This window comes from Budorcas taxicolor, chromosome 11 (genome assembly GCF_023091745.1).
Source record: "Budorcas taxicolor isolate Tak-1 chromosome 11, Takin1.1, whole genome shotgun sequence".
Taxonomy (NCBI): domain Eukaryota; kingdom Metazoa; phylum Chordata; class Mammalia; order Artiodactyla; family Bovidae; genus Budorcas; species Budorcas taxicolor.
Genome location: NC_068920.1, coordinates 75,010,195 through 75,032,682, shown reverse-complemented (window position 1 = coordinate 75,032,682; position 22,488 = coordinate 75,010,195). Strand labels below are relative to the sequence as shown.

At 40.8% G+C, this 22,488-nt stretch overlaps 1 protein-coding gene across 1 annotated transcript in view; it reads right to left on the bottom strand.

The window, feature by feature from the left end:
• TTC27 (tetratricopeptide repeat domain 27) overlaps positions 1-22,488 on the bottom strand; it is a 179,689-nt gene that overhangs the window by 99,565 nt on the left and 57,636 nt on the right. Inside the window, exon 10 of the mRNA XM_052648906.1 lies at positions 9,156-9,269. Within this exon, the coding sequence (XP_052504866.1) occupies positions 9,156-9,269 (114 nt within the window). The remainder of the gene's footprint in view (positions 1-9,155; positions 9,270-22,488) is intronic.

The following is a 22,488-nucleotide window of genomic DNA, read 5'->3' as shown; positions in this document are numbered from 1 at the left end:
ATCTAAAAGGTATGACTGATCACATACCAAATCACCTTGCTTTTTTGTGCAATCTGTGTATGCATGCATATGTCTAGGAGGGTGAGATTTATTATAAAAATCTGTACTTAATCAACTATATCCAACAGCTGGGTTGAACAGTTCTCTCTGACAGGAGTCTGCAGTCATTCAATTGTGACTCACAAACAGTTGTGGTCGAGTTAACTGCTACCTCAAAAAACTTGCAAGCCTAAGAAAACTTCCAATAGGAACAAGGAGAATGAGAATCAAAACCTATTAACACATCTACTAAGTATCAACATCATCATTAAAACTATTGTTAACCCAGTTTTACCTCATGCATAGGGAACCGCAGCTCAGAGAGATTAAAAAAATGGCTTGCCCGAAGTTTAATTTTTTCTTTTCGGCTGTTGTTTTGTTTTAGCTTTTTGGCTGTGCAGCACAGCGTACAGGACCTTAGTTTCCCTGACCAGAGACTGAACCCGGGCTCCCTGCATTGGAAGTGTTGAGTTTTAGCCTATGGATCACCAGGGAAGCCCTGTGCTCAAAGTTTAAAGCTATGAATCAGAGCCTGTCTGATTTCAAACACTATACTGACAGCTTCATCAAAACCATAACCTCCTAATTTAAGTGGAAATGGTCAGATCTGTGAAAATAAAAAGCTGCTTCTCACTAGAAAATATTGAAAACTAACGGTTTTCCCCCACCTAATCCCATACTAAGCGAGTCAGGGTCAGGAGATCTGGAGACCTGACCAAGATTTCTGCTTCCTGTTTCAAAGACTTTCTTGTGTTGGCTGGTAGGAACTGGGTCTATTAAGGGGAGCTAGGAGAGCCTAGATGTCTTTTTTATGATTCCAGACTAAAGAGATGAACACAAAGAGGAAGTCTTGAAGGAAATGCAGACAAAGCTCTTGGAGCATTCCCTTAGTCACACCTCAGCAGTTAATCTTTCCAGTGTCAGGACCTCTTTGAACTCATAAATTACTGAGGGACTATAAAAAGCTTTTGTTTATGTGGGCTATAATGTATCAATATTTATCATATTAGAAATTAAAACTGAGTTAAATTTAAATATTAAGTTCATTCTAAAATAATGACTCCATTACATTAACTTACATAATATGTTTTATGAAAAATAACTATTTTTTCTCAAAAAACAAAATCGTAAAAAGTTTAGCAAAATCTGGGGACTCTCATAGTAGTCCAGTGGTTAGGACTACTTCCACTGCCGAGGGCCTGGGTTCGATCCCTTGTTAGGGAACTTAGATCCTGCAACCCAACTGGTGTAGTCAAAAAGACAAGAAAAAACAATTGGCAATGACTTACACTTTTGCAACTCTAGTCAATGTCTGGCCTAATAGATGACAGCTGGATTCTCATACCTGCTTCTGTAGTCAGTCTGTTGCAATACGATGTTTTGGTTGAAATTTATGAAGAAAATTTGACCTTACACAGATTGGTAGTTGGAAAAGGGAGAAGTATTTTAATAGCTTTTTAAGTTAATTTTGCATATTATTCTTTGATACTACGTCAAAATTCAACAGGTGGTTAGCTTCTTAGAGTCATCTGCAATGTGGAATTTGAAATCCTATCAACGAAAGTTTTCCTGTTACAGTAAATACTCTGTTATAGTAAATCCACTGGTCTAAATAAAAATAAATCATAAAATAAACCCACTCACTGATGTGTCTTGAACTTTGACTGGGTCTTTTACCCATGCTTGATTTTTCACATCATGCATTGGTCATTTTGGAAAAATGTGCAGATTTGCAAATGTCTACATATTTAATATTAAAAATTACATGCACTAATATTATCATTAAGCTCATATAAAAACTCTCATCCCAGTAACTGAAGCAACGGGAAGCTGTCAGGTTTATAACTAAAGATACAAGACTTTCAAAAGTTTCATTTTTTTTCTTCAAGCTCAAAATTCTACCACTGGCAACAACCAGAAGTGATAAGCTCACTTCATTCATTTTTGAGAAAATTTCGGCCATAATACACAAGTCTGAATACCCATAGTCTGTCAGTGGTTCTTCCAAGTAAAAACAATGTTCCATGGGAAAAGTTCCGTATTGTCACCCTGCTTATTTCACCCATATGCAGAGTACATCGTGCAAAATGCCAAGCTGGATGAAACACAAACTAGAATTAATATTGCCTGGAGAAATATCAATAACCTCAGATATGCAGATGACACCACCCTTATGGCAGAAAGCTAAGAGGAACTAAAGAGCCTCTTGATGAAGTGAAAGAGGAGAGTGAAAAAGCTGGCTTAAAACTCAACATTCAAAAAATGAAGATCATGGCATCCGGTTCCATCACTTCATGGCAAATAGATAAGGAAACAATGGAAATAGTGACAGATTTCCAGTTTCTTGGACTCCAAAATCACTTTGGACAGTGACTGCAGCCATAAAATTAAAAGATGTTTGCTCCTTGGAAGAAAAGCTATGACAAACCTAGACAGCATATTCAAAAGCAGAGACATTACTTTGCTGACTAAGGTCCGTCTAGTCAAGGCTATGGTTTTTCCAGTAGTCAGGTATGGATGTGAGAGTTGGACTGTGAAGAAGGCTGAGTGCTGAAGAACTGATGCTTCTGAAGTGTGGTGTTGGAGAAGACTCTTGAGAGTCCCTTGGACTGCAAGGAGATCCAACCAGTCCATTCTGAAGGAGATCAACCCTGGGATTTCTTTGGAAGGAATGATGCTGAAGCTGAAACTCCAGTACTTTGGCCACCTCATGTGAAGAGTTGACTCATTGGAAAAGACTCTGATGCTGGGAGGGATTGGGGGCAGGAGGAGAAGGGGACGACCGAGGATGAGATGGCTGGATGGCATCACTGACTCGATGGACATGAGTCTGAGTGAACTCCGGGAGCTGGTGATGGACAGGGAGGCCTGGCGTGCTGCGATTCATGGGGTCGCAAAGAGTCGGACACGACTGACCGACTGAACTGATGAACTGATGTACAGATGTGAGAGTTGGACCACAAGGCTAAGCACTGAAGAATTGATGCTTTCGGACTGTGGTGCTGGGGAAGACTCTTGAAGGGTTCCTTGGATAGCAAGGAGATCAAACCAGTCAATCCTAAAGGAAATCAACCCTGACTCTTCACTGAAAGGACTGATGCTGAAGCTCCAATACTCTGGCCACCTGATGCAAAGGGCAAACTCATTGGAAAAGACCCTGATGCTGGGAAAGACTGAAGGCAGGAGGAGAAGGGGAAGACAGAGGATGAGATGATTGGATGACATCACCGACTCAATGGACATGAGTTTGAGCAAACTCTGGGAGACAGTGAAGGACAGAGAAGGCCTGGTGTTCTGCAGTTCATGGGGTTGCAGTCAGACAGGACTTAGTGACTAAACAACAACAACAATGGGAAAAGCAGTTTGCTCAGGTTTTCTTGGAATAACCACGGCACTTCACACAGCACAAATGTTTTGCAAGTACCTCCCAGTTCACCACATAAAATATTTAAAAGCAAACCGTCAAGGATAAAGATTTAATAAAATAATATTGACTACTTTATCAAAGACAATCATAAACAAAACTGTCTTTTTTTTTTTAAAGCTACAAATGCATGGCTATGAAGCACAGGCTGACTGAGAGCACAGTGTGGAGTCCTGACCATGATTCTGGTGAAGGGCCCAACAGTTTGACCCTCCATTGCTTCTGTTGATTCAGTATCAACACAGTGACAAAGTAGAACAGTATTTTAGTATTGTTGCGAAGGGACTTCCCAGGTGGTCCAGTGGTAAAGAATCAGTTTGCCAAGCAGGAGACATGGGTTCGATCCCTGTGTCAGCGAAATCCCCTGGAGAAGAAAATGACAACCTACTCCAGTATTCTTGCCTGGAGAATTCCCATGGACAGAGGAACTTGGCGGGCTACAGGCCATGGGGTCACAAAAGAGTCAGACACGACTTAACGGCTACACAACAACAATGTTGCTGTGAAGATAGTTGTGACCTGTGGATTCTCTGAAAGGTCTTAAGGAGCCTCAGGGCTCCACAATCACCCTCTGAGAACTGGGAGATGCACCATTTCGCGTGCTGTTCCCAGGCCCTGCCCACTTCCAACTTTCTCCCAGAACTTCTCCAGGAGACCTTCTTGGTAGTTCTCTTTCACTATCTTGTCTTAAAAGTTCAGTGAGAAAAGTCAGTCTATTTATAGTCTGAAAGTAGGGTAAGAGTGCAAAGAATATGTATTATTAAAACCTAAGTGAATGTTTTAAATTCTTAGTATCATCCGTTCTAAGTTAAAGCAGTCAAATCTAACAATAGTTACACCTACTTTCCTGAGCAGTCTCTGTCAGATGCAGAGCACACCCGTTCCTCAGTGAGCTCAATCTGGCTCCAGTCTGTGGCCCTTGGTAACACACACCTCTAAGGTTCCTTCCAGGTCTCAGTCCCCTGTTAAATCACAACGCTGGCCTCCAGGCCTTGACAAATGCCCCTTTAGTCTCTGTTCTGTATGGACTTGGCTATGAGACTGGAAAACATCTGGAGCTACTAAAGATGAACAGCCGGTCTCAGCCAGGAGCAGGCTCTTCCAAAGGCGACCATAATCACCACCCTCACAGGACCCTCAATTTCTGTGGGCTGGGCTAAAGAGCTATATTTTAATAAGCACCTTGCAAGTGGTTCATATGTTCAGGCAAGTTTGGGGAAAGCTGCACAAGGCTCTTAAGATGTACACAGGGTGCTGTCCCGGGGGAAACCAACGCGTCAGTTCAACCAACACAATCTGATTCTGTCAAAGAACGTTCAGTGCCCCAGCTGGAATCTGACTGAAGTGAGTATTTAGTGCCTTTAGACATGTGGTGGACATTATTCACCCCACTAGTAAGTTCCTCTGCTATTCTTGAGTTTTCACTGTTTTGTAACTTTCTAGATTAAAAAAATTTTTTTTTACTATCAACAATATTTTATCACTTCTCCCTTCTTTTACCGCACTTATCTATGAACCAACTGTCACCTATTTTTTATTAATCTAGTATTATGAAACTCACACTCTGGTTCGGCCCACCAGCCTCCCTCTGGGAAGCATCCTCTTGGCCTTAGCCCTGGCCTGTTTCACTCAGCCACGTGCACATTCTGTTCCCACACAGGACCACATCCCGATCACAGGACCACATCCCGATATTATGGGCACTCCACGTTCCCCTCCTCTCACCTAAATTGTACGCCCTGAGATGCTGAGTTCTGCCACCAAGGCTGGCTCAAAAAAGCCTCTGTTCACTTCTTCCTGTCTAAGCTGGTTCAACCCCCTTCTTCCAGATGATGCTAAGTCTTTCACAGATGGGTGCAACATGGTCAATCAAAGCATGGACTTTGAAACTCAAGGCAGACCTGGTTTGAATTCCAGTCCAGCTATTAGATCTTGGGTAAGTCATTTAAATTTTCTGTGCTTTACTATCTTCATCAATAAAAATATAAGTAGCACCTACTTCCTAGGATTATCTAGCACCTGGCATCTGAGTGATCAGTAAATGGCAGTAACTATACACAGTTCTGAACAATGAATAGTTACTACAATGATTCCAATAAAAGTAAAGCACAACCACAGTCACAGGAGCAGGTTCTGGTATGCTTTTCAATAACTTCAAATGCTACGTGTGGTTATTAACGCAGGCGAAGTACAGAGCTAGAATGGAAGACAACACTTCTTATCTCAGATATCTGAAAAGCTCCATGGCAGGACACACTAAACATGAAACACTGTCATTACCCCAATGTTTTTAGATCTTCCAGGCAGTAATGATTGCTTTCAGTGCACTGTGAAGGACTGGACAGCTTTATTTTCTTGTACCCAGACTTCTCCTCCTTAAAGTGAGGATAATAGTAACAGTTAACATTCACCAAGGGTTTTCTATGTGCCAGGTTCTAGTTCAAGCATTAAATGAAGTCATTTAACCCTTTGTTATCTGAATGATGGCTCTCTCCATCCTCCAGGTCAGGAAGTGAAGCACAGGTTAGAGGGCTCAGCCTTGGCCACAGTACGTGATCTCTCTTCCTCTTAGACTGTGAGGGCTACAGACAACAAAATTTGGTGCTATTCTGACAATAGACATTCTGATACTGAAGCAGGCAGAGAAAAGCAGAGAAACAGGAAAAGAGAGAAATACCTGATGATCTGTTTGAGCCGTGAATCCAACTATCTCTGGAACTGGAATACCTCTAGACTTCCCAGCTATAAAAGCCAATAAATATCCCTTTTCATAGCAAGTTTGAATTGGGTTTTTGTCCCTTAAGTTTCCTTACCAAGACCTGTTTTTAAATTGTACTGAAGTAGAAGTATAAAGAGTCTTGAAAAGCTCTGAGCTTCAATCGGTCCTCTATAAGCACCATGCATTTAGGAAAAGGATATTCAAAATAAGTATAAAGATTGAACACAATTTCTCAAATTTTGAAGCCACACCCCCTTGGTGGGCAAACCAAACATGACCAAGGTCAGCCTGAACTACTAGATCACATCCCCACCCCACCTCCCTTCCTCACTCAGTGGCTCCATAATGGCAGCCATATATTTTCCATCCACACAAACAGTCACATATCAAGATCAATACTGAGCCTGCCAAGCATAACACATGTGGATGTACTTTCATGAAGAAGATATGTGAAAACATAATACAGCACAGCACATTCTGACACTACAACATGGGAGCAAAGACTGGAATGCAGAATAAACGACCAGCCTGTAAGACAGAGGATACACATTCTACTCGAGTTCCCACAGACTAGTGAACATATTTCCAGTTAATCGAGTAGTTGATACCTGGACTCCAGTCTCTTATCACTTCTAATCACTTCAGAGGGTACTTGCAGTTTATCATTTTTTAGGAAACCCTACAAGAAAAGCTGACATTCCTTTATCTCTTTTCCCTTAAAAAATACAACCAAACAAACCGTGAATTACTACCCGCCAAGACCACGACCTTACCCTCAGTGTGCTCACAACAACTGCTCTGTTCTTGTTAGCTTTGGCACTAGGCTGAAGATCTGGACTGCAATGATACTAGAAAGGCCGGGCTCTACAACTCAGACCACTAAAGTGCCAGATGAGAATATAACTTTCAATTCAGCTAACTCTTAATTATTCCTGCTGATGACTAAATAATTCAAAATGGATTTTTTTGGCGGGGAGGCTCATACATGGTTTAGCGGCATAGTGGGATGAGAAAAAGCTGAATGATGACAGAGAAATAAGTACTTTATATACTCTGTTGGTAAAAAGCAGGGTATAAATAAATATAACATTCGGCATTCAACAAACATCCACCAAGTGCTTATTCTGAGTATACAAAATAAGTAAGACACAGAATAGGACCCCTCAAGAAGCTCACATTCTAGCTGTGATGATGGAAAGATTTTCAATTAAAATATAATTTAGTAAATGCTAAAATACAGTATCAAGAACAGATGTTCTAAAAATACTCATTCAAAAGTTGTGAAATCTCAACTATCTTCTACCATTAAGAAAGTCAAATTGCAGCATGAATAGTCTCCAGTGACAGAAAACTGCTACAATCTCAAACTCCCAGAAATTCAAGGGTGAAGGAAAAGATTCCTGCCATGAAATCATCTTCAGAGGCACAACCACCTGGAGAGGGGCAGATTTAAATTTAAATTAACTGGTTTAAGAGATAACTGGGTAATTAAAATTCATCAGCAAAACTATTTTAATAGTGAACATAAAGTAACAACATTAATCCTCAGCAACTGAGCTGAGTTTATCTAACATTAATATGAATATTATCAGACAAGGATGACATCTGGTTTACACAAGTTTTTTTTTGGTTTGAACAAAAGTTAGATGAATGTATGTAGGGCTTCCCTGGTGGTTCAGATGGTAAAGAATCTACCTGCAATGCCGGAGACCTGGGTTTGATGCCTGGGTCAGGAAGACTCCCCTGGAGAAGGGAATGGCTACCTGCTTTAGTATTCTTACCTGGAGAATCCCATTGACAGAGGAGCCTGGTGGGGCTCCATGGAGTTGCAAACAATCGGACATGACTGAGCAACTAACACTTTATCTTTCACTTTGAATGTATGAGGTTTCAATTAATTTGCCTCATATTTGGATTATATGTATAATATATTGCTTTTACCATACTAAAGCAAAGAAGGAAAAGATGTGCTCTCATGATTGATAAAGAAAAGAGAAGGAAATGGTAACCCACTCCAGTATTCTTGCCTGGAGAATCCCATGGACAGAGGAGCCTGGCAGGCTACAGTCCATGGAGTCACAAGAGTCGGACATGACTTAAGCGACTAAACCACCACCACCTACAGTGGGCTTCCCTGGTGGCTCAGACTGCAAAGAATCTTCCTGCTAAATGCAGGAGACCCAGCTTCGATCTTTGGGTCAGAAAGATCCCCTGGAAAAGGGAACAGCAACCCACTTTTAGTTGGAGTTTCAATATCAGACTCTCAAAATTAATAGAATGAATAGACAGAGCTTCCAGGGTAGTAAACGCACCCAAGTTCTAGGAGGGCAGGGCACCCTAAGCTCTACAAAGATAGAAGCTCCTCTGCTCAGGACCCTTCCAGACCTTGCCCCAAAACCTCTTCATTCAGCTGCTCATTTATATCCTTTATAATAAATCAGTAATAGTAATTAAGTGTCTCCCTGAGTTTTGTGAGCCATTCTAGCAAATGATCAAACCTGAGCTGAGAAGGAGGTCATGAAAACTCCTAGTTTATAGCCATTCAGTCAGAAGTATTAGACTTGAAATCAGAATCAGAAAAGGGAGGCAGTCTTATGGGACTAAGCCCTTCATGTATGGGGTTTGTACTAACTCCACGTAGTGTCAGAATTGAATTAAACTGTAGGACACCCAGTTGATGTCCACAGGGAAGTGAAGACATACTTGGTATGGAAACACCCACACACTTGGTGTCAGAAGTGTTGAACAGAGAAACAGCTTTCCTTTAGAGAGGTTAAACACCAGAGTCACAGAGCTCAGTACACAGCTGGGCTTTGGAGTCAAGCAAATTCTAGAACAACACTCTCAAACAATAAAATGTGTTTGAGTAAAATGAAAGCCATCTCATTATTTTATACTCATAATAAATATGCATGGTTATTGATAACAATAAAGAGTTGGAAAACTAACAAGAATTGCAACTTTAATTCTTACCTGTGTCTGCCTCATTGCTCGTTCCACTCGGCGTGTGCTTCCTCTCTCAAGTTTTGTCCGGAGGATCAAAGCTGATGTCTGAATGGCCCAGAACTTGGGTTGTGAAAGTAAACACTGATGGGGAGGGGGAAAACAAAGACCACAAAAGAAATAGATAAACTGGATAATCCACTCTGAATATAACAAAATTAATATATCAGGATACAGTTGAGTGACGATTTGAAAATCATCTCAGCGAAAAATAAAAGACAACACGTGCTTTCAAATGTTTTTGGAAAAGAATGTGCTCATTTGAGCAGAGTCATTACTTAACTGAGCTGACCTGTTCAACTGATTAAATTCCTTAAGGAATGAATCAGAATTATTTCCAGATAATCAAAACAGTAAATGGAATAAATCTTACCATTGATTAATACATCTTTTTTATCTCATAAGTTATACAAATATTAAAGACCATACTTCTCAAATTTGAAATAAATTTTTAAAAATTATCCAAACTCACAAATGAAAACAAATAATTGGAAATCTAGTACCTTTTTACTTAAAAAATACCTTAATCTCCTGATACAAAGGCACACCAAAGTTTAAGGAAACCATCCTAACATTTTTGAGAACGCTTTCTAGTCCTGGTTAGGGTAGAGAGTCTCTAATTTTAATTAAATGTTATCCTAGAGGGACATCTTAAGAAAGACTGGCTTATAAGAAAATCATGAATATGCACACACTGAAACCTAGACCCAGAGAAAGCTGTGACCACCATCAGTTCAGAGAGTGCGGTAGAAACCACTGAATCTGTCCACAAATGCACGGGGTGAGGGTGAGTGAGTTCTGGGTGCACAAGAACAGAGGAAAAATGTATCCTGATACAGTAGGGACTTACAATGAACACAATTTAAGCTCTTTGCTGATGACATGGAAACCAACAGTGACCCTGAGTGATCATTCCCCAACAGTAACTTACAGTGAAGGTTGCTTCGAAGACAGGCAAAAGGCATAATTGTCTGACAGTTGACTACATCCTTATTTACTTATATATATTAAAAAAAAATCCTAGTTAACTAGAGTCCAATGAATCATTCAAAACCTAGCTGTGCTTTCAGTTCAGTTCAGTTCAGTCGCTCAGTCGTGTCCGACTCTTTGCGACCCCATGAATCGCAGCACGCCAGGCCTCCCTGTCCATCACCATCTTCCAGAGTTCACTCAGACTCACGTCCATCGAGCCCGTGATGCCATCCAGCCCGTGATGCCATCCAGCCATCTCATCCTCGGTCGTCCCCTTCTCCTCCTGCCCCCAATCCCTCCCAGCATCAGAGTCTTTTCCAATGAGTCAACTCATTTCATGAGGTGGCCAAAGTACTGGAGTTTCAGCTTCAGCATCATTCCTTCCAAAGAAATCCCAGGGTTGATCTCCTTCAGAATGGACTGGTTGGATCTCCTTGCAGTCCAAGGGACTCTCAAGAGTCTTCTCCAACACCACACTTCAAAAGCATCAATTCTTCAGCGCTCACCCTTCTTCACAGTCCAACTCTCACATCCATACATGACCACAGGAAAAACCATAGCCTTGACTAGACGGACCTTAGTCGGCAAAGTAATGTCTCAGCTTTTGAATATACTATCTAGGTTGGTCATAACTTTTCTTCCAAGGAGTAAGTGTCTTTTAATTTCATGGCTGCAGTCACCATCTGCAGTGACTTTGAAGCCCCCAGAAATAAAGTCTGACACTGTTTCCACTGTTTCCCCATCTGTTTCCCATGAAGTGATGGGACTGGATGCCATAATCTTCATTTTCTGAATGTTGAGCTTTAAGCCAACTTTTTCACTCTCCTCTTTCACTTTCATCAAGAGGCTTTTGAGTTCCTCTTCACTTTCTGCCATAAGGGTGGTGTCATCTGCATATGTGAGGTTATTGATACATTTCTCCTGGCAATCTTGATTTCAGCTTGTGTTTCTTCCAGTCCAGCGTTTCTCATGATGTGCTCTGCATAGAAGTTAAATAAGCAGGGTGACAATATACAGCCTTGACATACTCCTTTTCCTATTTGGAACCAGTCTGTTGTTCCATGTCCACTTCTAACTGTTGCTTCCTGACCTGCATACAGATTTCTCAAGAGGCAGGTCAGGTGGTCTGGTATTCCCATCTCTTTCAGAATTTTCCACAGTTTATTGTGATCCACACAGTCAAAGGCTTTGGCATAGTCAATAAAGCAGAAATAGATGTTTTTCTGGAACTCTCTTGCTTTTTCCATGATCCAGCGGATGTTGGCAATTTGATCTCTGGTTCCTCTGCCTTTTCTAAAACCAACTTGAACATCAGGGAGTTCACGGTTCACATATTGCTGAAGCCTGGCTTGGAGAATTTCGAGCATTACTTTACTAGCATGTGCTACTGCTGCTGCTGCTGCTGCTAAGTCGCTTCAATCGTGTCCGACTCTGTGCGACCCCATAGACGGCAGCCCACCATGCTCCCTCGTCCCTGGGATTCTCCAGGCAAGAACACTGGAGTGGGTTGCCATTTCCTTCTCCAATGCATGAAAGTGAAAAGTGGAAGTGAAGTTGCTCAGTCGTGTCTGACTTAGCGACTCCATGGACTGCAGCCTACCAGGCTCCTCCGTCCATGGGGTTTTCCAGGCAAGAGTACTGGAGTGGGTTGCCATCGCCTTCTCCGTTACTAGCACGTAAGATGAGTGCAATTGTGCAGTAGTTTGAGCATTCTTTGGCATTGCCTTTCTTTGGAATTGGAATGAAAACTGACCTTTTCCAGTCCCATGGCCACTGCTAAGTTTTCCAAATTTGCTGGCATATTGAGAAGCTTTTGGTATTTTAAAAGGTAAATCAGACCTCTGAGAGCAGGATCTGAGCATCAGTATTTTTTCAAACACTCTCCAAATAATTCTAAGACATAGCCAAATTGAAGAATTATGAAGCTAAGCTAATACAAGTGTTGTTTAGTGGCTAAGAAGTGTCCAACTCTTTTGTGACCCCATGGAGTGTAGCCTGCCAGGCTCCTCTATCCATGGGACACTCCAGGTAAGAATACTGGAGTAGGCTGCCATTTCCTTCTCCAGGGGATCTTCCTGACGTAGGAAATGAACTCTTGTCTCCTGCACTGGCAGGCAGATTCCTTACCGAGCCACCAGGGAAGCAACACAATTATTTGTTTTTTGGTTAAAAGCACTAATAACTCCAAATTCTCATTAAAAGTTAGCAATAAGTCCTTCAATGGAGTAAACTCTATCACAGTCTCTCCAACTCTTTACTGTACCATGAATGGCCAGCTCACTTTCATCATTTCTATTATTTGCCTGGCCACTATGGGTACTGGAATTCTCAACTCCAAATCTAGGCCTACTTTCTTATAATTGTTAGGTAGGTAGATTAGGGAAAGGAGTCCAAAATGACGGTGGCTAAAAGACAAGAAAGGGAAAAGCCCGCGAAAATAGAACGAAAGAAGGTCCAAGGACCAGAGTGAAGACTTCAGGTAGAACAAACAGCACTCCTGGCTAAGCCGAATTTGCACAGGGCAGGCCCAGGTGGAGGAAAAAAACATATAAAAGGAGGAGCAAAGCGCTTTCTCTGCTCTTTCTCTCCTGTGTGCCTGCGCGCTCTCTCTCGTCCCCCACGCGCTCCTCCACTCTCTTCCCTTCAAGTCCTTGGGCTGGCATGCCCTCACGCTTTGAGGATGGATTCTCCTGCTATCTTCTAAATAAAATAGAGCTGTAACACTGATTTGCCTAAGAGCTGTAACACGGTTTGTACAAGACCTCAGAGCTGTGACACGCCGAGGGCTTTGATGTCCGTCGCTCCATACCTTTGTTGTGACGAGACAAAGAACCGAGGAACATACACTCGCGTGACGTAATAAAAAAAAAAACAATAGATTAGGTTACGTGCTCAATGTCACACCTTCATTAGTAGCAAAAGCTGATTCTAATACTTCTGGGGTCACTTGATGCCCAAAAACAACACTTTTTTTTTTGGCATAAGCTGCAACCATTTTCACTTTGTAACAGAAATACAGTTGATACAATATTTTTTCAGTTTCAGGAGTACTACATGATGATTTGACATTTACATACATTATAAAGGGATCACCCCAAGAAGTCCAGTAAGCATCTTTCCCCCTACAAAGACATTATATCCCCATGACTTATTCACTATATAGCTGGAGGTTTGTAACTGTTCATCTGCTTCACCTATTTTGCCCACCGCACCTCACTTCCTGGCAGTCACCTGTTTCTTCTCTGAATCTATGAGTCTGTTTCGTGTTGCTTGTGCTTTGCTTCTTAGGGTCACTACATAAGTGAGGTCAAGCAGTCCTTCTTGTCTGACTTATAACACCCTCTAGATCCATCCACGTTGTCGCGAATAGCAAGATGTCACCTTTTTTGGCCGCAGAACGTCTGTTATTGTTTTCTCAACACTTTCTCCAAGGAAGTGGATGACAGTAGCCAGTCAACACTGGTAGAACAATGTAAGCAGAGCATTCAGTGAGAAAAAGAAAAAAAAACTTTAGGAAACTGCTGTATTAAAGGGAAGTAGAAGGAGTAAACAAAAAATATACAAATAAGGAAGAAAGAGAATCAGAAGAACTCATTCTTACTGAAGTGTGTTCATTCATGAATTCACTTGAGCACTTACTCTGCACAAGGCAATGTGCTCAAGGCCCCAGGGACAAAGCAGTAAGCAAGGCAAACAAGGTCCCTGCTCTCAGAGAATGTACATTCTAATGCAATGACTATTAGGTAATCTTATTCTTCTATTAATGTAACTAAGTTCAAAACAAAGAATGAAACTTCTTTCAGTAAGTCAATCTGCATAGTGATTCTCCTACCCACAGTGGGTGGCCTTTTTTCTCTTCATTTTATTAAAGGGACTGTCTCTGTAACCTCATGACATCATGGAAGAGCACCTAGGAAAAGACTCTGTAAAACAGGGCAGATCATCTCACGTCAGCCAGAGCTTGATCAGAATCCCAGGGAGGTGATTAGCTGGGAAGTCACCTCACCTCTTGGGATCTCAATTTTCATCTCTCTACAGTTGGGACAGTAATTCCCATCTCTCACAAACTTGTGAGGATTATGAACGATAAGCATGAATAGATGATGCTTAACAAGCCTCTGAGAGTACCTACTGAAAAACACATCCCCTACCACTGGGATTTCTCCTCCTACAAAGCTTTCTCTCACCCTCAGAAGAAAGGCACCATCCAGAGTGGGCACAGGTGATGGCCCTAACCATTGGCAACTCCCAAAATAGGGCACCCAGGCATACTTAGTATTTTCAGCTGAAGGACCCTGAGGAATCAGCAGAAGCAGGAAGATCACTCTGACCTTCACCTCTGAAATAGGTCATAAAACTCTGTAAGAGGTGCCCACCCCCTCACATCCAGAGGAAAGGAGCATTCTTATCTCTGAAGACAAAGGGATGCTGAGAATCCCAACAAGCCTTCCTAAGTCTCCCCCAGTTTACAATCCTTACCTTTGCCCTATCATATTCCTCCATGACTGCCCACACTTCGTCAAACCCAGCAGGTGCTTAGTCGCTCAGTCATGTCCAACTCTCTGCGACCCCATGGACTGTAGCCCTCCAGGCTCCTCTGTCCATGGGGATTCTCCAGGCCAGAATACTAGAGTGGGTTGCTATGCCCTCCTCCAGGGGATCTTCCCAACCCAGGGATCAAACCCAGGTCTCTCGCATTGCAGGCAGATTCTTTACCGTCTGAGCCACCAGGCATAAAATACTCAAACTGAACTGTTTCTTCAGGTCTTATAACTTTATGAAGGCTCCCACGTCACACAAAACCTATATTAAGTAAATGTGTGTGCTTTCTTCCTGTTAATCTTTGTCAGTTTAATTTTCAGACCCAGCCTGGGACTCTAAGAAGATTGAGGAAAACTCAGCTCCCAGCCACACAGTCACTTTACTAATAACATCAAGGGGCAGACCAGTGCAGGCGGTAGGTTTGTCAGTTAAATTCCAGCTTTAAAAGATTTGTACACCAAAGCGGAGGTGGGGGGATATTTGCCTCAGGAAAACGACCAACTCAGACTGTTTTCTATGCTGGCATGAGAACAAGAGTTTGCCTGAGACTTTAATGTGAGGGTCAAGCAAAACATTCTCACTAAATGCTGAAAGTAAAATACAATCTGAAAAACAGACATTTGAAAAGCTTCAAAGAAAGAACTGGCTGGATAATGATATCACTGAAGAATGCATTTATCTTACATTTGGCTGGGAGATGTCTAACTTGGGAAAGTCTTTCTAAAGGAAGTAATTGCAGATAGGCTTTGTTTAATATATCTTACAAAACACTGCTGCCCACAAGGGAAGACTCAATCAGAATATGGGATACACAAAAAGAAAATTAAACAGGTGATACACGCTTTAATGCTCTGTATAGATGCAGAATGTTCATTTTATTGCTGAATAATATTTCACTGCAATATGCAATCTATTTAACCATTATACTGCTAATGGGCATTTAGGTATTTACTGAGCAACTTCACTTTCACTTTTCACTTTCATGAATTGGAGAAGGAAATGGCAACCCACTCCAGTGTTCTTGCCTGGAGAATCCCAGGGACGGTGGAGCCTGATGGGCTGCTGTCTATGGGGTCGCATAGAGTCGGACGCAACTGAAGTGACTTAGTAGTCTGGGAACTACCAGATGTCCAATGCATATTCTGATGTGCTATCAGAATGTGCCATCACAAACATTCTAAAACAGGTTCTTTTGCTCAACACGTATTTCTGTTAGACTTGCATTAATACTTAGGAGTGAAACTGCTAGGTCAGAGTATTGAGCTTTCATGAATACTCCAATCTTCTGACAGATTTTCTACTTTACACTCTTATTAGAAACATTAGAGTTCTTGTTGCTTCACAACCTTGCAACACTCAACACTGCTTTTTTTTTGTATTTTAGCCATTCTGGGGAATATTTAGTAGTATTCCATGTGGTTAACTTGTATGTCTGTAACAAATTCACATTTCTCTAATGATTAATAAAGTTGAGCACCTTTTAATATGTTAATAACCATTTTAGTCCTCTCTTATAAGTTCCTACTGAAGTCCTTTGCCTCTTGTTTTCTACTGGGTTGTCAAAATTTTTCTTGATAATTTGTTAAATATTCTTATTTTTTGGACACAAGCCCTCTGTCTTTTTGTTGGAGGAGGGTGATAGATTACTATTCTTATTTGACAAATACTTACACAACACATACTTGTGTTGGCAAGGCACTGGTCTAAGTGCCTTACAGATATTAATGGCATCTTTTAATTTTTAAAAAGTGCTAAATATTAATAATAACCTAGTTTATCATTTTTGTTTTATGGTTAGAGCTTTATTGTTGCTTTTGACTAAAGTCTCAAAGATGTTCTCCTATAGTTTCCTCTTAAAAACTTTACTGTTCTGCTTTTCACTTCAACATATTCAATCTGGAATTGATTTTTGTATATTTAGTATGATATAGGGGTTAAGATAGACTGTCTCCATACAAATACAAACCATCTAGTACCATTTATCGAAAAGCCTACCCCTTCCCCACTGCAGTGCCAACTTTGACATAAGTCAGATGAACCACGTATGTATAGCTCTGTTTTTTGGAATCTCTGTTCCACTGGTTAGTTTTTATTTCCTCGTGTCAAAATGTCTTAATTTGGTGTTTTTCAAACTTTAAAGTGCACAAGAATAATCTAGGGAGATTGTTAAAACACAGACTCATTGGCCCCAACCCCAAAGACTCGGCTTCAATAGGGTGTAAAGTGAAGCAGGAGAAATTCCATTTCTAACAAGCTCCCAGGTGATGCTGATGCTGCCAGTCCAAGAACCACTACATGTTAAGCTGTCTTAATTGATACAGTTTTATAATAAGTCTTGGTATCTGCCAACCTAAGAACTCCAATTCAGTTCTTCATGTCTCCCTTAGCTATTCTTAGCCCTTTGCATTTCCATGTGAATTTTAAAGTCAGCTTGAGTTCCACAAAATCAAAAGAACAGCAGCAGCAGCAACAAGGGAAACAATAACAACAAAAATCAAGCCACTGGGATTCTGTTAGGGATTGCATTGATAACGGAGGTTAATTTGAGAAGACCTGAAATTTCAATATTGAGTACTGTATATGAATACTGTATATCCCATGAATATATATATACTGTATATCCCAAGAATACTGTACATCCCTCCATTTATTTAGGTCCTTATCAATTTCTCTAAATAATGTCCTGTTGCTGTTGTTCAGTCACTCAGTTGTGTCCAACTCTTGTGACCCTATGGACAGCAGCACGCTGGGTTTCCCTGTCCTTCACCATCCCGAGTTTGCTTAAACTTATGTCCATTGAATCAGTGATGGCATCCAATCATCTCAACCTCTATCGTCCTCTTCTCCTCCCGCCTTTAATGTTTCCAAGCATCAGGGTCTTTTCAAATGAGTTAGCCCTTCACATCAGGTGGCCAAAGTATTGGAGCTTCACTATCAGTCCTTCCAATGAATATTCAGGGTTGATTTCCTTTAGGACTGACTGGTTTAATCTCCTTGCAGTCCAAGGGATTCTCAAGGGTCTTCACCACACCAAAGCTCAAAAGCATCAATTCTTCAGTGCTCAGCCTTCCTTATGGTCCAACTCTCACATCCATATATGACTACTGGAAAAACCATAGCTTTGACTATACAGACCTTTGTAGGCAAATAATGTCTTTGCTTTTTAATATGTTGTCTAGGTTTGTCATTGCTTTTCTTCCAAGGAGCTAGCATCTTAATTTTATGGCAACAGTCACCATCTGCAGTGATTTTGGAGCCCAAGAAAATAAAGTCTGCCACTGTACCCATTGTTTCCCCATCTATTTGCCATGAGGTGATGGGACCAGATGCCATGATCTTAGTTTTTTGAATGTTGAGATTTAAGCCAGCTTTTTACTCTCCTCTTTTCATCTTTATCAAGAAGCTCTTTAATTTTCTTAATGGCAGTAAGATATATATAACATAAAATGTACCTTCTTGAGCATCTTTAAGTGTACAGTTTAATTATATATATCCACATAGTTGTACACCTAATCTCTAGATTTCTTCTCATCTTGCAACTGAAACTCTATACCCATTAAACACTTCCCCACTGTCCACACCCCACTCAGGGGCAACCGCCATGCTACTCTCTGTTCCTGTGAATTTCACTACTCTAGGTACTTCATACAAATGGAATCATGCAGTTGCAAGTGCTATCTTTTACAAGTTCATTTATTTTTACCTGGAATTTATTAACTAAAGCAATCTGATTAAATACTGCCTCACTAAATTGAGTACTATCTAAAAATACAGTGAAAATCAGACACTTAAGAAATTTGGTGTGTTCAACCAGAAGCAATTTGAGAATCAGGACAACATTTGCAAATAAACTTGTATGTAAGATGGAATTTCCACCACTTTAACACACCAACACACCAGGGCAGAGGTCAGAAACCCCCTAAAAAGTGTATGGTAACATTTGTGTGTCTCTTAAAAGTTCTCTCACTGCTCACATCTCATTGACCAAAACCTCCAAAAGGTGATTCATTGAGCCAGCAGGCTTTTACAAGTGCATAACTTTTCATATACATTTTAATATTTCCATTGCTGCAGTAAAAGTTGAAATAAACTCCTTTATTTATAGTTAGAATGTTTTATAAGTTAAAGAATCAATCCACTTCAGCAACTGTTGATAAGGAGTGTAACAAGATACCTTGAGAACAAAAAGAAGCAGGCTCTGCATGCCTCAGCAGGAGTTTCTCACTGAGATATGCCACCTGAGCTGATGCTTGGGCTCAGATTTTAAAAAGGAGCTTTAATCATCTACCGTCTGAGGAAATGCCATTACATGAAATGGAAGTCAATGTGTAAAGTGTTATTACACTTTACCTCACACTAAAAAGTAAAATTTAATACTATGACATGTTTTGTATAGTCAGGCATGATTTTATTTAGCTCACAATTTCCCACCATATGCAACTCTGCCCTCACTCCCAGAAAAGTAGCAAAGAAAATTCTATAACACCATCAAAGAGGACCTGGAGTGTTATTTCTATAAAAGACAATTTCCTTTCATTCTTATCACTGAACATTTCAAACATTCTTCTTCCAGAGGTCACTAGGACCCTTTACAGGACAGACAGCCAGTCTGTTCCTTTAAATATGAAGGAGCTTTCCAGATAGTTGCTTTTTCCACATATAAATCAAAGCAACTCAGATTTCTCCTGTGAGTGTGTAACTGCTTGGCTATACTGAAGCCAAATCAAATGATGCCCACCCAGGTCAGGCTGACCTTATAAAAGCAAGGATCAAAGAAACACTATAAAAAGCAGAATTATTCCCCCTTCTTAATGAGCAATTTAAAAGAGCATTCATTTGTTAAAATCAGTACCAAATGACAGTAAGCTTAAATTCCAAATGCAGTCTATAAATTACTCCCAGTAGACAAAGAACAGTGGTACAAACACTCTGTCCTTGCTCTGTAGACCATTTCAAAATCAAAGCTATTTTCCCCCCCAAGTCCTAATACTGCTCTAAACCAACCTCCCAACAAAGCCACACGGCTCACCCGGCTCACCCGTTTCCTTGCCTTTGTGCACATTATCACTCCATCTAGATCCCTTCTGTCTTTCAAGGCCTCTCTAATCCTCCCTGAGGTAACAAAGCCTTCTTTGACTGCCCTGTTCCAAATATTTTCTTATTTTCTAAACAGTTAGGGATTTATCTGTGCTATCAATATAATTTAAATTGCCTGGTATTGTTAATTACATTTTCGTAAGTTTATCGGATCTTGGCTAAATTAAAAATTCCATGAAGGCAAGTCTTATGCTTTATTCCTTTATTTCTTCCACAGTATCTAGCAGCATGCTTGGCAAATCCTGAGATTCTGGATTCCTGCTATTACAATGCTCTCAAAGCTCTTTTCTCCACTCTGCAAATGTTTATATACAAAGCAGATACCAGGGAGATCGAGCTGGTAGTCATTCAGTTGCCTCAAAAAAGAAAGATCTCCTGCATTCTGGAGATGCTATTTCATCAGCAATGCCAGATGCACCTTTCACACGGTCATGAAAAGCAGGTATACTTAAATCTCACAAATTATTTTTTAACTGAATTTTTCATCCTTTAACACAACGTTAATTCATAATGTCAGATGGCCTAACACTTTTAGCTTCAATGATGGCCAAAAGCAGAAGCACAAAATCATGAGTTTGAATAAGCCTCCTCCATATCGAATATGTTACCATCTTAACTATAATCCCCTTATATTTCTCCTATCTGGGGACTGGAAGACCGACTGAAGTAAGGTTTTTTCCTTCACATTATATTTCCTTCACATTACTGATTCTGCCTCTCACCACCCTAATAAAAAACAGTAAAATTCACTTTAAAAGTAAAATGTACACAATGATGTCAGTGCTGTCTATTCTTTAAAATGGTTCATCAAATATTTAAATGATCTTGCTATTGTGCATAATGGTTTTTAGACTTTATTTTTTATTATTTGATACACAAAGAAGATTAAGCATAACTAAAATGCAAGTTATAAAGTATACTATAAACACATGTGAATCCTGAGACTGTTTTTTAGCTTATCATTATTTGTAAAATTCATATAGTGCAGTTTATCATTCACCTGTTGATAGACATTTCCATTGTTTCCAGTTTTAAGCTCTTACAAATTAAACAGCTATGAACATTTGTGTATATTTTTATGCAGCCTTACGTTTTCATTTCACATAGATAAATACCTGAAGGTGGAATTGATGATTAACTGCATGAGAAAATGCCAAACTGTGTTCCAAAGTGGTGGTGCCATTTTATGTCACATTACATTTACCATGTACGAGGATTTCAACTACCTCACATGGTAACACACCATTTAAGTGGTAGACAGTTGTATATTATTGTGGTTTTAATTTGCATTTTCCCAATGACTAGTGATATTAACCATCTTAGCTTCTCTTTACGGGTCATTCGTATATCCCAATGTCATCAGGTAGTATTTTTTTTTTTTTTGTCCATAGCTTATAATTGTTATCTGCAGACAAATGCTTCCAAAGAACTTACTTGGCCATCACAGAAGCACTCCAAAAAATTTCAGAATCAGCCTGTCAATTTCTAAGAAAAACAAAAGGTTGGTGGTGGGGGGGGGTAACCTGGATTTTGATTGCTACTGGATTTCAGTTCAGTTCAGTCACAGTCGTGTCTGACTCTTTGCGACCCCATGAATCGCAGCATGCCAGGCCTCCTGTCCATCACCATCTCCTGGAGTTCACTCAAACTCACGTCCATAGAGTCGGTGATGCCATCCAGCCATCTCATCCTCTGTTGTCCCCTTCTCCTCCTGCCCCCAATCCCTCCCAGCATCAGAGTCTTTTCCAATGAGTCAACTCTTCCCATGAGGTGGCCAAAACACTGGAGTTTCAGCTTTAGCATCATTCCTTCCAAAGAATGGACTGGCTGGATCTCCTTGCAGTCCAAGGGACTCTCAAGAGTCTTCTCCAACACCACAGTTCAAACGCATCAATTCTTCGGCGCTCAGCTTTCCTCACAGTCTAACTCTCGCATCCATAAATGACCACTGGAAACTTTGTTAGGCCTGAGTTATTGATGCTATCAGTTCAGTTCCGTCACTCAGTCGTGTCCGACTCTTTGCGACCCCATGAATTGCAGCACGCCAGGCCTCCCTGTCTATCACCAACTCCCGGAGTTCACTCAGACTCATGTCCATCGACTCAGCGATGCCATCCAGCCATCTCATCCTCTGTCATCCCCTTCTCCTCCTGTCCCCAATCGCTCCCAGCATCAGAGTCTTTTCCAATGAGTCAACTCATTTCATGAGGTGGCCAAAGTACTAGAGTTTCAACTTTAGCATCATTCCTTCCGAAGAAATCCCAGGGTTGATCTCCTTCAGAATGGACTGGTTGGATCTCCTTGCAGTCCAAGGGACTCTCAAGAGTCTTCTCCAACACCACACTTCAAAAGCATCAATTCTTCGGCACTCAGCCTTCTTCACAGTCCAACTCTCACATCCAGACATGACCACAGGAAAAACCATAGCCTTGACTAGACGGACCTTAGTCGGCAAAGTAATGTCTCAGCTTTTGAATATACTATCTAGGTTGGTCATAACTTTTCTTCCAAGGAGTAAGCGTCTTTTAATTTCATGGCTGCAATCACCATCTGCAGTGATTTTGGAGCTCAAAAAATAAAGTCTGACACTGTTTCCACTGTTTCCCCATCTATTTCCCATGAAGTGATGGGACTGGATGCCATGATCTTCATTTTCTGAATGTTGAGCTTTAAGCCAACTTTTTCACTCTCC